This window comes from Ipomoea nil, unplaced genomic scaffold, assembly GCF_001879475.1.
Source record: "Ipomoea nil cultivar Tokyo-kokei standard unplaced genomic scaffold, Asagao_1.1 scaffold2662, whole genome shotgun sequence".
Lineage (NCBI taxonomy): Eukaryota > Viridiplantae > Streptophyta > Magnoliopsida > Solanales > Convolvulaceae > Ipomoea > Ipomoea nil.
The window spans coordinates 23394-40784 of NW_017619090.1; the positions used below are offsets into that span (position 1 = coordinate 23394).

A 17391-nucleotide genomic window follows, 5' to 3' on the forward strand; every position below is an offset into this window, starting at 1 on the left:
GAAGAGCGTCATTCAGTGTAGGTTCGCGCACCATTTCTGTAAATAAGAGGTATTAAACTACACATCCACAATTATAAAGCTATATATCCATAATATCATAACTATATGTCCATAAATATATCAAAAGCACCCTAATTGAAGACAGGAATGATACTTTCATACATGCAGAAGTATTGAACTACATATCCAGAATTATAAAGCTATATATCCATAATATCACAACTATATGTCCACAAATATTTCAAAAACACCCTAATTGAAGACAGGAATGATATTCTCATACATGCAGAAGTATTGAACTACACATCCACAATTATAAAGCTATATATCCATAATATCACAACTATATGTCCACAAATATTTCAAAAACACCCTAATTGAAGACAGAAATGATATTTTCATACATGCAGAAGTATTGAACTACACATCCACAATTATATAGCTATATATCCATAATATCACAACTATATGTCCACAAATATTTCAAAAACACCCTAATTGAAGACAAGAATGATATTTTCATACATGCAGAAGTATTGAACTACACATCCACAATTATATAGCTATATATCCATAATATCACAACTATATATCTATAATATCACAACTATATGTCCACAAAAAAAAAAAAAAAAAAAAAGAAAAAAAAAACAGAGTATTGCTCTGTTTGGGAAAAATCATTCATCGTTTGAATCAACATTTACAATCTGTGAACTATATATCCATAACTTTGGTTCTTTATATTCAAAATCCCTTAAATTGTGTTCATAATATACAGATTTATAATACTTGTTGAAAATACTCATAAGATCAACGTTAAAAATCCAAAATCACATTGCAAAACCCTAGTCAAAAATCACAAAAATGTATAGCAAATATGAACGTTAACAGTCTATAAGTCTATATAAATACATAATACCTGAAGAAGAAGAAGGCGATGAAAATGGCGACAATGCGAGAAAAATGGTCAACAAAACACGGTCACAATGGTTTCGGCGACAATGCGATGAAGACGGCGAGAAATGTGACTCCGAGTAGAACGAGAGAACGTCGATGAAGACTGCAATAGTGCGATGAAGCTCTGTACTATGTTGTAGTTTGTTGGAGACGAAAGGTCGAAAATGGCGGAAAAAGGCGTCGAATGGCGCGTTATACTAATAATAATATTATTTTTTCTGTTTTTTTTTTAAAAAAAAAAAACGATTGGAGGAGTCAAACGGTGCCACTAACGGCACCGTTACTCCCATAGTGTTAAACGATGTCGTTTTCAACCGTGTGTACCAAGAATGGTACACACGGTTGCACGACATAACAATTGTACATTTTTATGTTATGATAATTGTATCTGATGGGGTGTGGACCCCGGGCCCAAAGCCTGGGAAGAAGAGAAGAAGCCCAAAAGTAAAGAGTGGCCCGGAAAGAAGGTGGGGCCAAGCCCAAAAGAAGGAAGGCCCAAGAGAGACATGGACCAAGCCAAGGAGTTGGCCCGACCCTGAGGTCGGCACGAGTTCCAAGAGACCGTTGGAGCATTTAAGAGGGTGTTTAAGAGCCCAGTCAAAGAGCTGTTGGGAGGCCCAGTAACGGCAGCCCAGCGGCCTTTATAGATAAATAGTGGTTAATGGGCCAATTATGGCCTTAAATGTATGTTTTAAGTCAATTCCAAAAGAGACCCACTATAAAAGGGCTCCTCAAAAGCTGTAGAGGGGGACGGGTTCATGCCAAGAGAATAGAGACCCATATTCACAAAGAATTCTTATTCCCTTCTATTTTTGAAAGGTGAAACCACCAACCACGGTTGTGTTGGATCTCCCTGGGCCCAAAAAACCATAAAACCAACAGTATCCAATTATATTAATTGGCACTAAAAATAATTTAATTCTTTTGATTTCCTATTAGTTTGGTGGCTATAATTTTATATATAGGTATTTTTTTTTTTGGAATAAGGGTCAAATAGGCCATTGAACCGCACACAATAATGCAATTAGGCCATTGAACTCAAAAAAGCAACAATTAAGTCCCTAAACTAACCCATTTCAAACAATTTGTCCAATTTGCAAGTTTTTCCCCTTTCTAACAGGTCACCCAATTTAAAATTTAAAATATTTTTTAAAAATAATTTTTTTAAAAAATTAATTAAAATAAACTAAAATGTTAAAAAAAATAAAAAAAAAAAAAACTTCGTCTCCGGCCACAGACGAAGAAGGTTTCCTCGTCTTCGACCGGAGACGGAGACGAAGATACATTTTTCGTCTCCGGCAGTTGACGAGTTTTTTTTGTTTAATAAATAATTTTAGTTTATTTGAATTAATTTTTTTAAAAAAAATATTTTTAAAATATATTTTAAATTGAGTGACCTGTTAGAAAGGGAAAAACCTGTAAATTAGATAAATTGTTTGAAATGGGTTAGTTTAGGGACTTAATTGTTGCTTTTTTGAGTTCAATGGCCTAATTGCATTATTCTGTGCGATTCGATGGCCTATTTGACCCTTATTCCTTTTTTTTTTTTTTTTTTTTTTTTTTTTAGTTTGATTTATAATTTTTCAGTTATATGAAATAAATATTTTGATACATTATGCTTTTAAAATATAATTTTAGAAAAAAAAATCAATGTGTGACCCAATTAAAAAACGGAAGGTTATGTTGTGTTTCTTCTTATGTTAAATATTATAATTGTTACGAAGATACAAAGAATCAGTATTAAATTCTCAACTATTACGCATAATTAGATATAATTCTTACAATATATATACACAATTTTTGTATTAAATTGTTAAAATTTAAAGGTTTAGATATCATTTTGACAATATATAACTGTTTGAATTTTCCACTAATAATAAACCTAATTTTACGAATTTAATTTATTTGTTTCAAATAAAATAACCAAAAAAAAAAAGTGGGTCAACTCACAATGGAAACAAATTAAAATATTTTTATAAATTTTCTATGTGAGGATGGAAATTAAGTAAGTTAAAAATTAAATTAAAAGATTAATTTCGAAATCAAAATTTATTATTCCGGGGAATATTTTTGAAATATTTGTAGGAAAATGAACAAATCACGGAAAAATGTGAGCCCACAAATTATTACCGGGCAAATTATTGTGTGGACCCGGTACAAAGCGACGTCATTAATTAAAGTTTATAAGTTGGAATAATGTGTATTATGAGTTAGAATAATGTATTTTATGTGTTAGAATAATATACATTATGTATTAGAATAATGAAACTTATCCGGTAAGATAATGTACTTAATGAGTTAAAATAATGTACATTGTGCTTTAGAATAATGTACAATATGAATTATAAAAATGTGTGTTGCAGTGAGTCGCGTCAATTTTTTTTTTTTTTTTTTTTTTACGTAAAACGACGTTGTTTTTGGACCATGATCCACACAACTGTGTGGACCATGGTCCACGCAATAACTATTGTTATTATTGGAGTAATAAATACTTAAATAATAAATACTAATTACCACAAAGTCAATTGATAATAAATACTATAACCGCGGTCCACAGTATAATTTATCTTCTAATTTCCTTTGAACCAGCTCCCGTGTCTCATCTCGTAATTTATCCCAAAAAAGAAAAAAATTGACTAGGGTTGTCCCAACATTCTCAAGTTTTATCTTCCGAAATAATTTCTTATTTTGGCAACCGAAATGAAAATTTACTATTCTGGGAATATTGTTGATATATTATCCTTGCCACCGAATTTCCACGTTATATAACACATCGGAGCACAGGCCCCAAATTCTTCTTCTTCTTCTTCTTCTTCTTCTTCTTCTTCTTCTTCTCCCATTGTTTTTCTTCAATGCCGATCATTTCTGGTTGATTAACCCATTTTATTTTGTTTAGAAATTCGGTAATTCATAAAGACTTCTCTACATTTTCACCCAACGAAGTATGTATGTGTGGTTGTGTTTGTCTGTTGATATTCTCTATCTCTGTGTGTGTATAGTTTATACTCGTTGTGTACGTATGTTCGACTGTATCTCGGTTGTCTCTGTGCGTTTATACCTCCTGTGCATGTGTGTTTGAGTGTATCTACGTTGTAGAGGTCAGCGATTTTAAGAATTTTTGTTTTTTTAGTGTCGAGGAAATCTGGGACCACTACCCGAGGGGACAAAGTAAACTCTGTCTTATAACTCTATCTGTGGAAATATCTGAGCTAAAGCAGCCTGGTTGATTGGGTCAACACCCTGGCCAAATTGGCTGTGGTTGCTCCGATTTTAAGGTTTTTTGGATTTTATGTTTGCATGTTGTGGCTGGTTGGTGATTGGTGATTGGGGTTAGTAATCTCGCATTACAATGAGGAAATGTGTGTTTATACTCCCTGTGTATGTATGTTTGAGTGTATCTATGTTGTCTCTGACTCTCTGTGTGTTTATATCTCCTGTGTATGTATGTTTTGAGTGTATCTACATTGTAAGGTTTTCTTGATTTTCTGTCTGCAGCTTGCGGCTGTTGGTGATTGCGTTAGTAATCTGACATGTCAATGAGGAGGAGAAGGGCTCGAGTTTGTGATCTTCGCACGGTTAGCAATGCCAAGTTTTTGTTTTTATGATAGAAAGAGTTATAAATTCAATTACTTTTTTTGTATTAATTCTTGATTGTGCTTGTCATAGCGGATTTAATTTAAGTGTGTTTTAGGAGTAATTTAGATTTGAACTGAAGAATGATAGGTTTGTGTGGGTGTTTTGCATTGCTTCAATGTGATTTGTTTGTTTTTGGGCTCAAATATCAGTGGAGAGTTGTTTTCTTTTTAATGTTTTCCTTTGTATCTATGCAGAATTGTTGAATTTTATGTTTTCCTTTGTATCTATGCAGAATTGTTGAATTTTATGTTTTCCTTTGTATCTATGCAGAATTGTTGACAGCTTAAACGTTTATTTCTGATTTATGTTTTAGCTTTAGTAATGATGACCGTTAGTTCTGAATTCTCACCCGTGTTCATGTTCTTGCTTAAACTTTTGTGGTATAGGAAGTGTTGAATGTCGGTGATTTTATGAGTAGATTACCGGATGAAATTCTTATTTCTGTACTGTCTCGCCTGCCGTTGAAGGAGGCTGCTGCCACTGCCATCTTATCGAGGCGGTGGAGGAACCTGTGGAAGTCCATTGCTGGGTTAGACTTTAACGGCGAAACCACATTGGGTGGAAGAGCGATATATCCAAGATCCCTGAACACAGAAAGAAATAAGTACATTAATTGGGTGAATCGAGTTATTAGGCAGCATAACGGCCCTGCCCTCGATGCATTCAAGATTAGCTTCGATCTGGGCAAGGGTTCGAAATCTGCCATTGATAACTGGGTAAAAGTTGCGCTTTCGAAGAATGTAAAGAGGCTCGAGCTGGATTTGTTGGGATATGATGCCAGTATTCGTGAAGCCATGTGTAACTATACATTCCCGTCTAAGCTTTTCACTAGTAGACAGTCCAATACCGGCTTGAGGTTTCTAACAGTCCTTTCTTTGAGGTGCGTTAATGTGAGTGATCAACTGCTGGAGTCTTTCCTTCTACACTGTCCGCTTCTCGAGTTTTTGTCATTGCAGTGCTCGAGGTGCTTGGTAAATGTGAAGGTCGTTGGCCCGGCTCTCAAGCTGAATTCCTTGGAGATTCTCTTCTGCTTGGGCTTAAAAACTATAGAGCTCCAAGACACAACTCTTTCTTCGTTCTGTTATTTGGGTCCTGCGGTTACTTTTATCTTCAAAAATGTCCCAAAACTTGAAGAGGTCTCGGTGGGTATGGGCCGTTCTGGAATCGAGAACAATGTCTTTGGACAGCTTGCCTGTTGCTTTAATCAGCTGGAGCTTCTAACTTTAGTTATCTATCGTCCACAGGTTAGTACGCGATTTTTCTTTGTTGGCACCATTTTCTTTTCCGGTGTTTTGTTAACTCGTTTTTTTTGTTTTTTTTTTTTTCCATGCAGGCAAACGTTAATTTCTCAAATATTCCCGAACTGCCCAAACTCAAGGAGTTAGTGCTGAAAATTGGAGCATTTAGTGATCAATCTCTTCTTCAGTTCACATCATTGCTGCAACACTGTCCTCGTTTGGAACGATTTGTGCTCCAGGTGCGTGTTTCAACTACATATATAACAAGTTATAATAGCGTATCTAATCCTTCGGTTTAAATTTAATGTGAAAGAAAAAAATTTCTGTAACATTGGTTGTTTCCAAGTATAGCCTACTCATCTTTGGATTTCCAAATTTATCATCTCGAATAAGTTGAATTTGCCTTGTTAAGAACTCAGTCTTTTTGCTAATTCCATAGCACCCGTGAGAATAAGAAGCATTTGCACAGGGAAACTAACTGTAGTTACTTCTTAGGGAAGAACATACATTATATATTCTCGAACATTATATTCATTAAATTGACATTTATTAACATCTTTGTGGAATGGATTCATTTAAGTACTATGTTTATGTCCTGGTCTTTTACAGCATGTTTATTGTCCTGGTCTTTAATGTATGTAGTCTGAGCTCGCCTTTTTCTGCAATCCGTTACATAACTTGATTGGTTTTCCTTACTCGGATGCTGCTGTGCAGTTGATATGGCTATGTCCATTGAAGACCAGGAGAAGGATGCTCAAGGGCGAGGCGTTTCTTCTCAATTCGCTCAAGGTTGTGGAGATTCGCGGGTATTTTGGGCGCCCTAGCGACGCTGAAATCGCGATGCACTTCATCGAGAACGCTCCCGCTCTCCAGAAATTGGTGATCGATCCCCGCAATCAGATCCTGAAGCACTCTTCTCGGCCAGTGCAAACTGAGGAATTTGGTAGAAGATATGCCCACCAGCAGCTGATGTTAAGGGTTCCACAAGGTGTGGAATTAGTAATTTATTGACCAAATTTGTGGGGGTTTTTTTTATAGCTTTGTTTGTTGGTGTTAGTCTACAGACAGGTGGTTTTGTTAATTGGTATAGGTTGTTTGTTTAAGGTCTGGTGTACCTTGTACAGAGGCACATAAACAGACAGACATAGATACATTAACCCTCCAATGACATTATTTGTAACATTATTTACATTGCAGGCGGACAGACAGACATTAGATTCTAAAACTGTTTAATAAAAACAATAGGGAATAACTGTCAAATAGGCCACTAAACTGCACACAATAATGCAATTAGGCCACTGAACCTAAAAAAAAAAAAAAAAAAAAAAAAAAAAAAACAACAACAATTAAAGTACATATAGGTATTCGTGTTTCTTAGGCCACTCAACCGCAATAACTTCAAAAAGGTATGGTTTAGCTTGATAGTTAAAGTACATATAGGTATTCATGTTTCTTAGTTTTATGTTAGGGTTTGGGTTGTATGTAATCTGGGGATTGGGTTTATGTAAGGGTTTTGTGTAATTTATGAGTTGTATTCCTGGAATATGTATACAATAATGTTGATAAGTTTTTTTTTTTTTTTTTTTTTTTTTTTTTTTTTTTTTTTGAAAAAAAGTGGTCCTTCTTTGTTGTTTTGATGTTGGAATGTTTTGAAATTTAGCCTCCAAATGGGGTCCATGCTGAAACTTTGATGGATATGCATCATACTAAAGTTTATTGAATTTTTTAAAGTATTTAGTTAAATGAATGCTAGGTGTCATGTTTTTATTTGTTAAATGGTACTTAATTTGCTTTATTGTTTGGTAGTACAGTGTAACAGTGTTGTTAAATGGTATTGAGTGTGTATGGATGTTTGGTGGTTTAAAGAGGTTTTTTTTTTTATTATTATTTTTTTTATTATTTTTTTAACAATTCTAACTTCTTTACTACACTGTTAAATAGTTTTTAATATTACCATAGTTATTGCAGACATGTGTGCAAGTGTTGAGTTAGTAGTCCACCATGGTGGAAATTTTGTAAGAAGTCCTGAGTTCAAGTATATCAATGGTGAGGTTAATAGGATACAAATTGACCCAGATCTTATTTCATACCCCCATTTAGCAAAATATATAAAAGATGGGCAGTATGGAAATATGCAAAGTTTATACTACAAAGCAACCCATGAGCCTCTAAGACACAACTCAAAGTTCTGTGGAATGATGAAAGTACTTTGGACCTCATTAGTTTGACAACAAAATGGAAGAAATGTGACATCTACGTACATCATGGAATTGATGAACCTGAAGTGATTCAAGAATTGTTATTACTTGTACTTGAGAATGTTTATGAAGGACATGTAGCTGAGAATGTGGATCAAGGTCAGGAGATAGATCATGTAGTTGAGGTTCTACCTGAAGATGATTTTGAAATTAATTATGAAGTTGAATATGATGAGATGGATAGTGAACATGATGAGGATGATGATAATGGATATGGATGGGTTACACAAGATAATGAGATTGGAAGATAGACATGGAAATGATAAGGGAAAGGGTAAGGCAATGGCAAAGAATACATATAAAGCTAAGATCAAATCAGAATGAAGTTGAGGGAAACAAAGTATGTGTTGATTATGGAAGTGATAAGAAGACGATGTTGAAAGGGAAGCCAACAGATGCAAATTCCCATCCTATAACCCAGCTTGTGATTATCCCGAGCTTGAGATAGGAATGTTGTTTGATGATGCAAGTCAGTTTAAGAGTGCAATGATAAAATATGCCGTGCATGAGAAGAGAGATATTCACTTCTACAAAAATGAGAAAATGAGAGTTAGAGTGAAATGTCTGCATGGTTGTCCTTTCCTCTTACATTGTAGCTAGGAAGAGAGGTTTAAATGTTTCCAACTGAAAACAATGGAGTTAAAACATAGGTGCAATTGTAGATATAATTTAAGGGTTATAAGTCAAAAATGGCTTGAAGAAAATTATGAGGAGAAGATTATAAGAGATCCTACCATGAAATACACTAAGTTGAAGGATGATATAGAGTCAAAGTTGGAGATTAATGTTAATGTGATGATGGTAAGTAGGACGCACAAAGCTATCCGGAAGAAAATTAATCAAGGTTTTTCTGAACAATTCAAAAAAAGAGATTATGCACAAGAATGTTTAGATTCCAATCCTAGAAGCAGTGCTTATTATAACCAATAGAGTAGTCCCTAATGCACCATGTACATTTTAGAGAATATATGTGTGCTTTGACGCAATGAAAAGGGGGTTTCTTGCTGGGTGTAGGCAGGTTATATGACTAGATGGTTTCTTTCTCAAAGGAACACTTAAGGTGAGATTTTAGTTGCAGTTGGGAGGGATCCAAATAACCAAATGTATCCCATTGCATGGGCAGTAGTTGAGATAGAGAATACTAATTCTTGGAAGTGATTTTTAGAGTTGTTGATAGAATACTTGGGCATCACCAACAGCCATGCATGTACAATTATTTCAGACCAACAAAAGGCTAGTGATTTATTCTTCCAAAGGCTGAACCCCAACGCTAAGGGCCCCCCACACCCCGACCCTAAAGGCTAGTGATTTATTGCTTCCTTATTTGATTTTTACTTCCTTATCTAATATACATTTATTAGGAATAAGGGTCAAATAGGCCACCGAACTGCACACAAGAATGCAATTAGGCAACTGAACCTAAAAAACCTACTACTAGGTCCCTGAACTAACCAATTTCATGCAATTAGTCCATTTTAATTTGCAGGTTTCTTAGGTTTCTAACATGTTACCCCCTCCACCTAGAATGCATATGTGACATTTTTTTCAAAAAGGAATAAGGGTCAAATAGGCCACTGAATTGAACACAATAATGCAATTAGGCCACTAAACCTTAAAAAATAACAATTGGGTACCTAAACTAACTAATGTCTTTCAATTTATCCAATTTATAAGTTTTCTCAGTTTTTAACAGGTTACCCCTCCACCTAGGATGCATATGTGACGTTAATGTGAGTGATCAACTGCTGGAGTCTTTCCTTCTACACTGTCCGTTTCTCGAGTTTATGTCATTGCAGTACTCGAGGTGCTCGGTAAATGTGAAGGTCGTTGGCCCGGCTCTCAAGCTGAACTCCTTGGAGATTCTCATCTGCTTGGGCTGAAAAACTATAGAGCTCCAAGACACAACTCTTTCTTCGTTCTGTTATTTGGGTCCAGCGGTTACTTTTATCTTAAAAATGTCCCAAAACTTGAAGAGGTCTCGGTGGGTATGGGCCGTTCTGGAATCGAGAACAATGTCTTTGGACAGCTTGCCTGCTGCTTTAATCAGCTGGAGCTTCTAACTTTAGTTATCTATCGTCCACAGGTTAGTAGGTGATTTTTCTTTGTTCAGACTATTTTCTTTTCCGGTGTTTTGTTAACTCATTTTTTTTGTTTTTTTTTTTCCATGCAGGCAAACGTTAATTTCTCAAATATTCCCGAACTGCCCAAACTCAAGGAGTTAGTGCTGAAAATTGGAGCATTTAGTGACGAATCTCTTCTTGAGTTCACATCATTGCTACAACACTGTCATCATTTGGAAAGACTTGTGCTCTTGGTGCGTGTTTCAACTACATATATAACAAGTTTTAATACGTTCTAAAAAAAAAAAGTTTTAATAGCGTATCTAATCCTTCGGTTTAAATTTAATGTGAAAGAAAACATTTTCTGTCACATTGGTTGTTTCCAAGTATAGCCTACTCATCTTTGGATTTGAAAATTTATCATCTGGAATAAGTTGAATTTGCCTTGTTAAGAACTCGGTCTTTTTGCTTATTCCATAGCGCCCGTGAGAATAAGAAGCATTTGCACAGGGTAACTAACTGTAGTTACTTCTTAGGGAAGAACATACATTATATATTCTCGAATCATTGTATTCATTAAATTGACATTTATTAATGTTGACTCAAAGTATTTTGTCAAAGTTATGTGCAAAAAGAATTCCAATTCTATAAAGGAATATCAGTACTAAGAGGAATAGTTATTGAAGAATACTAGTTCTAAGGGGATTTGTTGTTGAAGATTTTCTAGTTCTATTTTGATTAGGAATAGTTTGTTATTCACGAATCTGTTAGGAATAGCTACTATAAATAGGGGATGTCCTTTATTGTAGATCTCAAGCATTCAACATTAATCTTGTGAGGTACGAGAGTCTTTGAGAATAAGATACTAATTCCCCTAGAAAGTAGTACGTGTGTTTAGATTTCAATAGTTTGGTAGGAAAGATCATTCTATTGTGTAATCTCAGGTTCCAAACAGTGTACTTTAAATATTGAGCTTTTAGTGGATTTAGGCAAGTTCTCAAATTGAGAAGTGCCTCGCAGATTAGGGTTGTTTGCCCGAACTGCGTTACAGATTGTTTGTGTTACAACTTCAGTTTCGGTGCTGCGCTTTACAAATTTTCAATTAACATCTTTGTGGAATGGATTCGTTTTAAGTAAATACTATGTTTATTGTCCCTGGTCTTTTATGTGATAAATGTATGTAGTCCAAGCTCGCCTTTTCTGCAATCCGTTACATAACTTGATTGGTTTTCCTTACTCGGATGCTGCTGTGCAGTTGATATGGCTGTGTCCATAGAAGACCAGGAGAGGGATGCTCAAGGGCGAGGCGTTTCTTCTCAAGTCGCTCAAGGTTGTGGAGATTCGCGGGTATTTTGGGCGCCCTAGCGACGCTGAAATCGCAATGTACTTCATCCAGAACCCTCCCGCTCTCCAGAAATTGGTGATCGATCCCCACAACCAGATCTTGAAGCACTTTTCTCGGCCAGTGGAGGTTCAGGAATCTGCTAGAAGATATGCCCACCAGCAACTGATGTTAAGTGTTCCACAAGGTGTGGAATTAGTAATTTATTGACCAAATTTGTGGGGTTTTTTTTATAGCTTTGTTTGTTGGTGTTAGTCTACAGACAGGTGGTTTTGTTAATTGGTATAGGTTGTTTGTTTAAGGTCCGGTGTACCTTGTACAGAGGCACATAAAGAAAGATAGACATAGATACATTACCCTCCAATGACATTATTTGTAACATTATTTACATTGCAGGCAGACAGACAGACATTAGATTCTAAAATTGTTTAATAAAAACAATAAGTTGGGTAGGGGTTGATGGGTTTAGAACTGTGCAACTTCTATGCACTTTCCCGACTATGATGAAGTGTTTGGTAGGATCGAATTTGTTTTGCCAAGCACCTTGTGCTTAAATGGTGTTGGAGTTTACATTCAATCATGTATAGATCGAAGTGACTTCTTCTATACTTCTTGTCCCAAATTGCTTTCTCCAGGGACTTTTTCTTCCCTTATATTCAATGACCTATTTGGAGCATTTGAATTATTATGGAGAGAAAAGTAATAGGAACCCTACACGCGCACCGCTGTCGTGGGATGGGATTAGAATTATGCGCGCCCTTCTTTTTTATTTTCGACTATTCCGGCTCTCCATAATAAATAATAAATTTGTGGAGTCAGATAATTGCGCTATATTTCTCCTTTCACGATCATGATCCACTTTGCCCATTAACGCCATTCTCCATAATAAATAATAAATTTGTGGAGTCAGATAATTGCGCTATATTTCTCCTTTCACGATCATGATCCACTTTGCCCATTAACGCCATTTTCAGATGAAAGTTTGTTGCACTTCTACGTATATAAGCTTTGTCCCTGTGCATTAATAAACACTCGCCAAAAACCTCCCTTTTCTGCCATTCTCGTCCGTCTAGCTCTGTTAGCAGCTTTGCCCAAGCGCAACTCGCGTGCCTGTGTTACGGTCGAAAGTAATTGCAGGAAATTGAAAATTACTTTTAAGGCAGTGTTCCTACGAACACGACACAATGCAAAATTTCCCTTAACACTCTTTCCCTTTCCAGATTTACAGACATTGTTTAAACACGAAAACTCAACAATAATTGCTTTTTTTGGCAACCAAAACCAAAATTAACTATTATGGGAATATTGTTGAGATATTTTCCTCAAAAAAGTAATGTAAAATTCATATTTAAAAAAAAAATAAAAAGAAAAAAAAGGATCAGCATGCCACGTATATAACTAACACAGCGGAGAGTGGATCCCAAATTTTTCTGATATACTAAATCAGTAAGCTAAATTTGTGCAGACATGGAGACCCCAAATTACGAAGTAGCATTCGAAGTCCTAGATTACAGTACTAAGTATCTCTTCTCCATAATCGATCGAAGGTAATTCTCCTACTTCTACTACTCCCTATCCTCCCATTGTTTTTCTTCAATGCCCATCAATTTCTGGTTGATTAACCCATTTTATTATGTTTAAAAACTCAGTAATAATTCATAAAGATTTCTCTACATTTCCACCCAATGAAGTTTGTTTGTGTAGTTGTGTTTGTCTATTGATATTCCGTCTCTGTGTTTATAGTTTATATACTCTTTGTGTATTTATGTTTGAGTGTATCTACCTCGTAGAGGTTAGAGATTTTAAGGTTTAATTTTTAGTGAAAGTTCCTGGATAATGTGAATGGGGTAAATCCTGTCTTGTAATCCTACCTACCCGTTAAAGTATCAAAAAAAGGTAAATTAGTCTGGTTATCCATTATTGACCGGTTCAAACCAAGAAAGTCGCTTATATTAGGAGTGTATTTTGTAACATTGTAGTTACCAAGTCAACAATCTGACCAACTTAACTAGAATTGGTTTAGATTATCTATTTGCAGGTTGTGGCTGATTCGTGATTGTTGATTAGGGTTAGTAATCTGAGATGTCAATGAGGAACAGGGATCGACTTTGTGATTCTGGCGTGGTTAGTAATGGCAAGTTTTTGTTTTTGTTTTTGTTTTTTTTTTTTTATTTTTGTTTTTGTTTTTTTTTTTTTTTTTTTTTTTAATGATAGAAAGAGTTCTGAAAATTCAATAATTTTTTCAAAAATAGGAGTGCGATTTATTCAATTTACACATGTGAGTTGTACGTAGTGAATGAGCTTGGAAGTGTGCAATTACTGCATACTTTTTGGACTATTTTGAAATAGGAGTGTGTTTATTTAGTACACACATTTGAGTAGTAATTGATGTGCTTAGAAGTGTACGTGCAACGTACCTTTTGTGCACTTCCTCAATTAACAATCATGAAATAAGAGTGAGGTTAATTCCGCGCACACATTTAAATAGTAACTACGAGTTTCTCTTGTTATTCAGTGCACTGGACCTCCACACTTGGTCTACCAGTTTCTCTCGTATGCACCAAATCTAATATCTCGTAACACTTAAATCCATCATCATTATTAACAAAAATTTCATGAAAACTTTATGAACCTATTTGGTAAAATAGTTAGCCTATCAGTCAATTTTGACATATTTGACCACTATTAGCTGTTTGACTTGATTAAACAATCAATATGAGTGTTAGATTAATTAGCTTTTTGTAACAATTTATTGATCCAAGATGCTAAAATTAGAAAAGCTGCTCAAATTAGTTTTTTCAATCAGCTCTTTGAGAAAATCATTTTGTATGTAATCAGCTAATAACTAACAACTAATTTACCGTTTAAAAAAAAAAACTAATTTACCAAACACTTTTTTATAATCCACTAATGCTATCAACTAATCAAACTCACTAACACAATCAGCTAACAGTCATTTACCAAACACCCCCTATATGAACCATCATTTTTAAAATTATCTAACATAGCTTTACATATATAATTAACTCTATTGGATTTTAGACACAAGAGTACTAGGAATAAACACTCATTTAAGACACAAGCGTTTTATTTTGAAACATATATGGAAAAATCATAGACTTTTCTCAAGGATACCGAACCAAAAGGTTCCGGCCACTATTTTGGTGTAAAATTACATAGGGGTGAGCATTGGACGGATCGGCTGCGCAAATTATATCGTGCACCGCGGTGCATAATCGATTAGATTATGTACCGTGCATCAAAACGACATTGATTTGTTTAATCAAAAGAAACGACATCTGTTTCGAGTCGTTCTGCACCCTTCCATAAAAAGTAACTCTTTTATTCAGTTTCATTTTATATACACTATAGTTTTAGTTCAACATAACTACAGTTTCATTTCGGTAAAACAACAACACCACTACACCAGTCACCAGTACGGCTTCCACCAGACCTGAGAAGCTGAGACCAGACCACCGGAGTTTCGAACTACACAACAGGCGGTTGTGTGGATGTATGGAACTCACGAGAATATATTGTTTCTGTTAGGAATAAAGTGTAATGGTTTTGATATGCCAAATTTGTATTTGTAGATCCCCCAATCTTATTTATAAGCCTAGTAGAGTCTTAGACCATGATCGGGGAATTATTTAAATTGGAAAAGAGAAAAACAGAGGAAGATGCATGAAAATAGAAGAAGAAGATATAAAGCCTAAAATCAAGAATTTGTCTGGAGAAAATGACAAATTGAAGAAGAAGATGAATGATACAATATTCACGTCGCTACTACTTAAAGAAGATATCCCAGAAGAATTTTCGTGAAGAAAATTAATATTGGAAGAATGCATGAAATTGACTTGGAGATCAAGCATCTATGAAAAGAAAGGAGTACATCAAATGTGATTGGAGATTTAATCAAAAGTTGTACAGACGAAGTGGATGATGCTTGATATATTATGCGAAATGGCTCAAGTTCGAAACTCACCATCAATAATTTAACAAGGTAAAACTTGAGAAGCCAGCTTCGGGCGCCGATTAGTTGGGATGAACTTACAGTGAAAATATTATGATGAAGTTTGGGAGCTTATTTACATGGAGATGAAGATCCATCAAACGGCTAGCTTATCCTTTCTGACATCTTTTGCAGAAGATAAGATAAGATCAATAGAGATCCATCAAACGGCTAGCTTATCCTTTCTGACATCTTTTGCAGAAGATAAGATAAGATCAATAGAGCAAGAGCAGAAAATTCGAAACTCATCAAAGAGATCGAATAGAGCAATTAAGCTTGAAAGAGCATAGAGCAAAAATCTCATTTGGTACAGAGCATAGCAAAAATCTTCAAGTGAGAAGTGAGAAAAGAAAAAGAACTCAGAGAGCTTCAAAAGAGAAATATTCTGAGAGTTCTTAAACAGAGCAAAAATATCAAGTGCTTTACTTGATATATTCAAAGAGAGAAAACACTCAGAGCTATCAAGAGAAATCATTCCAGAGTGTTTATCTTCATCAAAGAGACCTGTGCATCATTGAAGATCATCTACAGAGTCTCAGAAGTTGGAAGCAAGACAACACTTGTTTTGGAGCAAAACAAGAGAAGGGAGGAAAGTAACACGGAGCTGTGAAATCCTGGATTGTCACACGGAGCTGTGAGATCCGAAGCAGCAGTGTCGGAGGCACTGGGCGTGATTGGTGTGGGCTTGGTGATCAAAGCACTAGATCACGGGATACGTTTCTACCGGAGTGTGGAAGACGGGGGGAAAGTAACGCGGAGTCGTGAAATCCTGGGATAGTAGCGCGACGACGTGAAACCCGAAGCAGCAGTGTGGTGTCAATGGGCGTGATTAGTGCGGGCTTTGTGATCAAAGCACTAGATCACGGAAATTCATTGTATCTTGGAACCAAGAAGTGGTAGATATAGTGAATTGCTCTTGGAGATAAGAGCAAGTGGAGTAGGAGGATTACACCACCTCGCGAACCACTATAATTGTCTTGTGTTCTTTACTGCTTTCTTTACTTACCGCTCTTTACATATTCGCTCTACACGAGATATACTGCTCACACAATCTCACACACACTTTATGTTTATTTATTTCCGCTGTGCACCATACTCTAACAATCTAGTTAAGAGTTTTAGTTTATCTCTAGCTTAGCAATTGTTGTGCTGTGCGAAAAAGTTTGAAAGTCTATTCAACCCCCCCCCCCCCCCCCTTCTAGACTTTCACCTTACCCCTTTTGGGACCAACAATTGGTATCAGAGCAGGTGCCTATTCGAGTCAGATTTTGTCTTTAACTGATACCAACAATTGGTATCAGAGCCTGTAGCCTATTTGAGTCAGTTTGTACCAACCTTTGGTATTAAAACACGTTGCCCAACTGGGTTAACTGTTTTTGACTGCTAGGCTGATCCATTCTACAAAGTGTGTGAATTGGATTAATCTGTCATATCTCTCGTGATGATGATGAAGAAAGATTTAGCTCAAAATCTATTATTCTCACTTGATAAATTTGATGATTGGAAAGTTCGTATGCAGATACACTTATCGGCCTTACACGATGAAATGTGGGAAGTTATTTCCACTGGCCCTATAGAAATATTAAAGATCAATACGGCGTTTGTTATATCCCCGGATGCTCCATAGTACGTACAAAACCCAAAACCAGAATGGACATCGGACGATAGAACGCGGAATAATCTTGACAATATTGCCAAGGATATTCTATTCAAAGCCGTAGATGATACAATATTTCCGAAGATCCGAAAGTGTGCCACTGCCAAAGAAATATGGGAAACTCGCATCAAGATTGGCGAAGGAGATGAACAAGAAAAAGACAATAAGCTCACAATCGCCATGAAGAAGTTTGAAGATTTCAAAATGCTCTCAAATGAAAGTGTTGCAGAT

General features: G+C 35.7%; 1 protein-coding gene across 1 annotated transcript; it reads left to right on the plus strand.

Annotated features, from left to right (window-relative positions):
* Positions 1-4450: 4450 nt before the first annotated feature.
* On the plus strand, positions 4451-8340 carry LOC109154875 (putative FBD-associated F-box protein At1g61330). Its single transcript, XM_019302614.1, has 6 exons — positions 4451-4532; positions 4980-5837; positions 5927-6070; positions 6546-6819; positions 7800-7953; positions 8055-8340. Exons 1-6 carry the CDS (start codon positions 4488-4490, stop codon positions 8338-8340), a joined length of 1761 nt encoding a protein of 586 aa, XP_019158159.1. The 5' UTR covers positions 4451-4487.
* The last annotated feature ends 9051 nt before the right edge of the window (positions 8341-17391 follow it).

What these genes read in the sequence shown, in the direction of transcription:
- LOC109154875 (XM_019302614.1), top strand. Translation starts at nt 4,488, where the DNA reads ATGTCAATGAGGAGGAGAAGGGCTCGAGTTTGTGATCTTCGCACG. An exon ending in TGGAACGATTTGTGCTCCAG is followed by an intron (nt 6,071 to 6,545) that starts GTGCGTGTTTCA and finishes GCTGCTGTGCAG; the next exon opens with TTGATATGGCTATGTCCATT. An exon ending in GATGTTAAGGGTTCCACAAG is followed by an intron (nt 6,820 to 7,799) that starts GTGTGGAATTAG and finishes TAGTTATTGCAG; the next exon opens with ACATGTGTGCAAGTGTTGAG.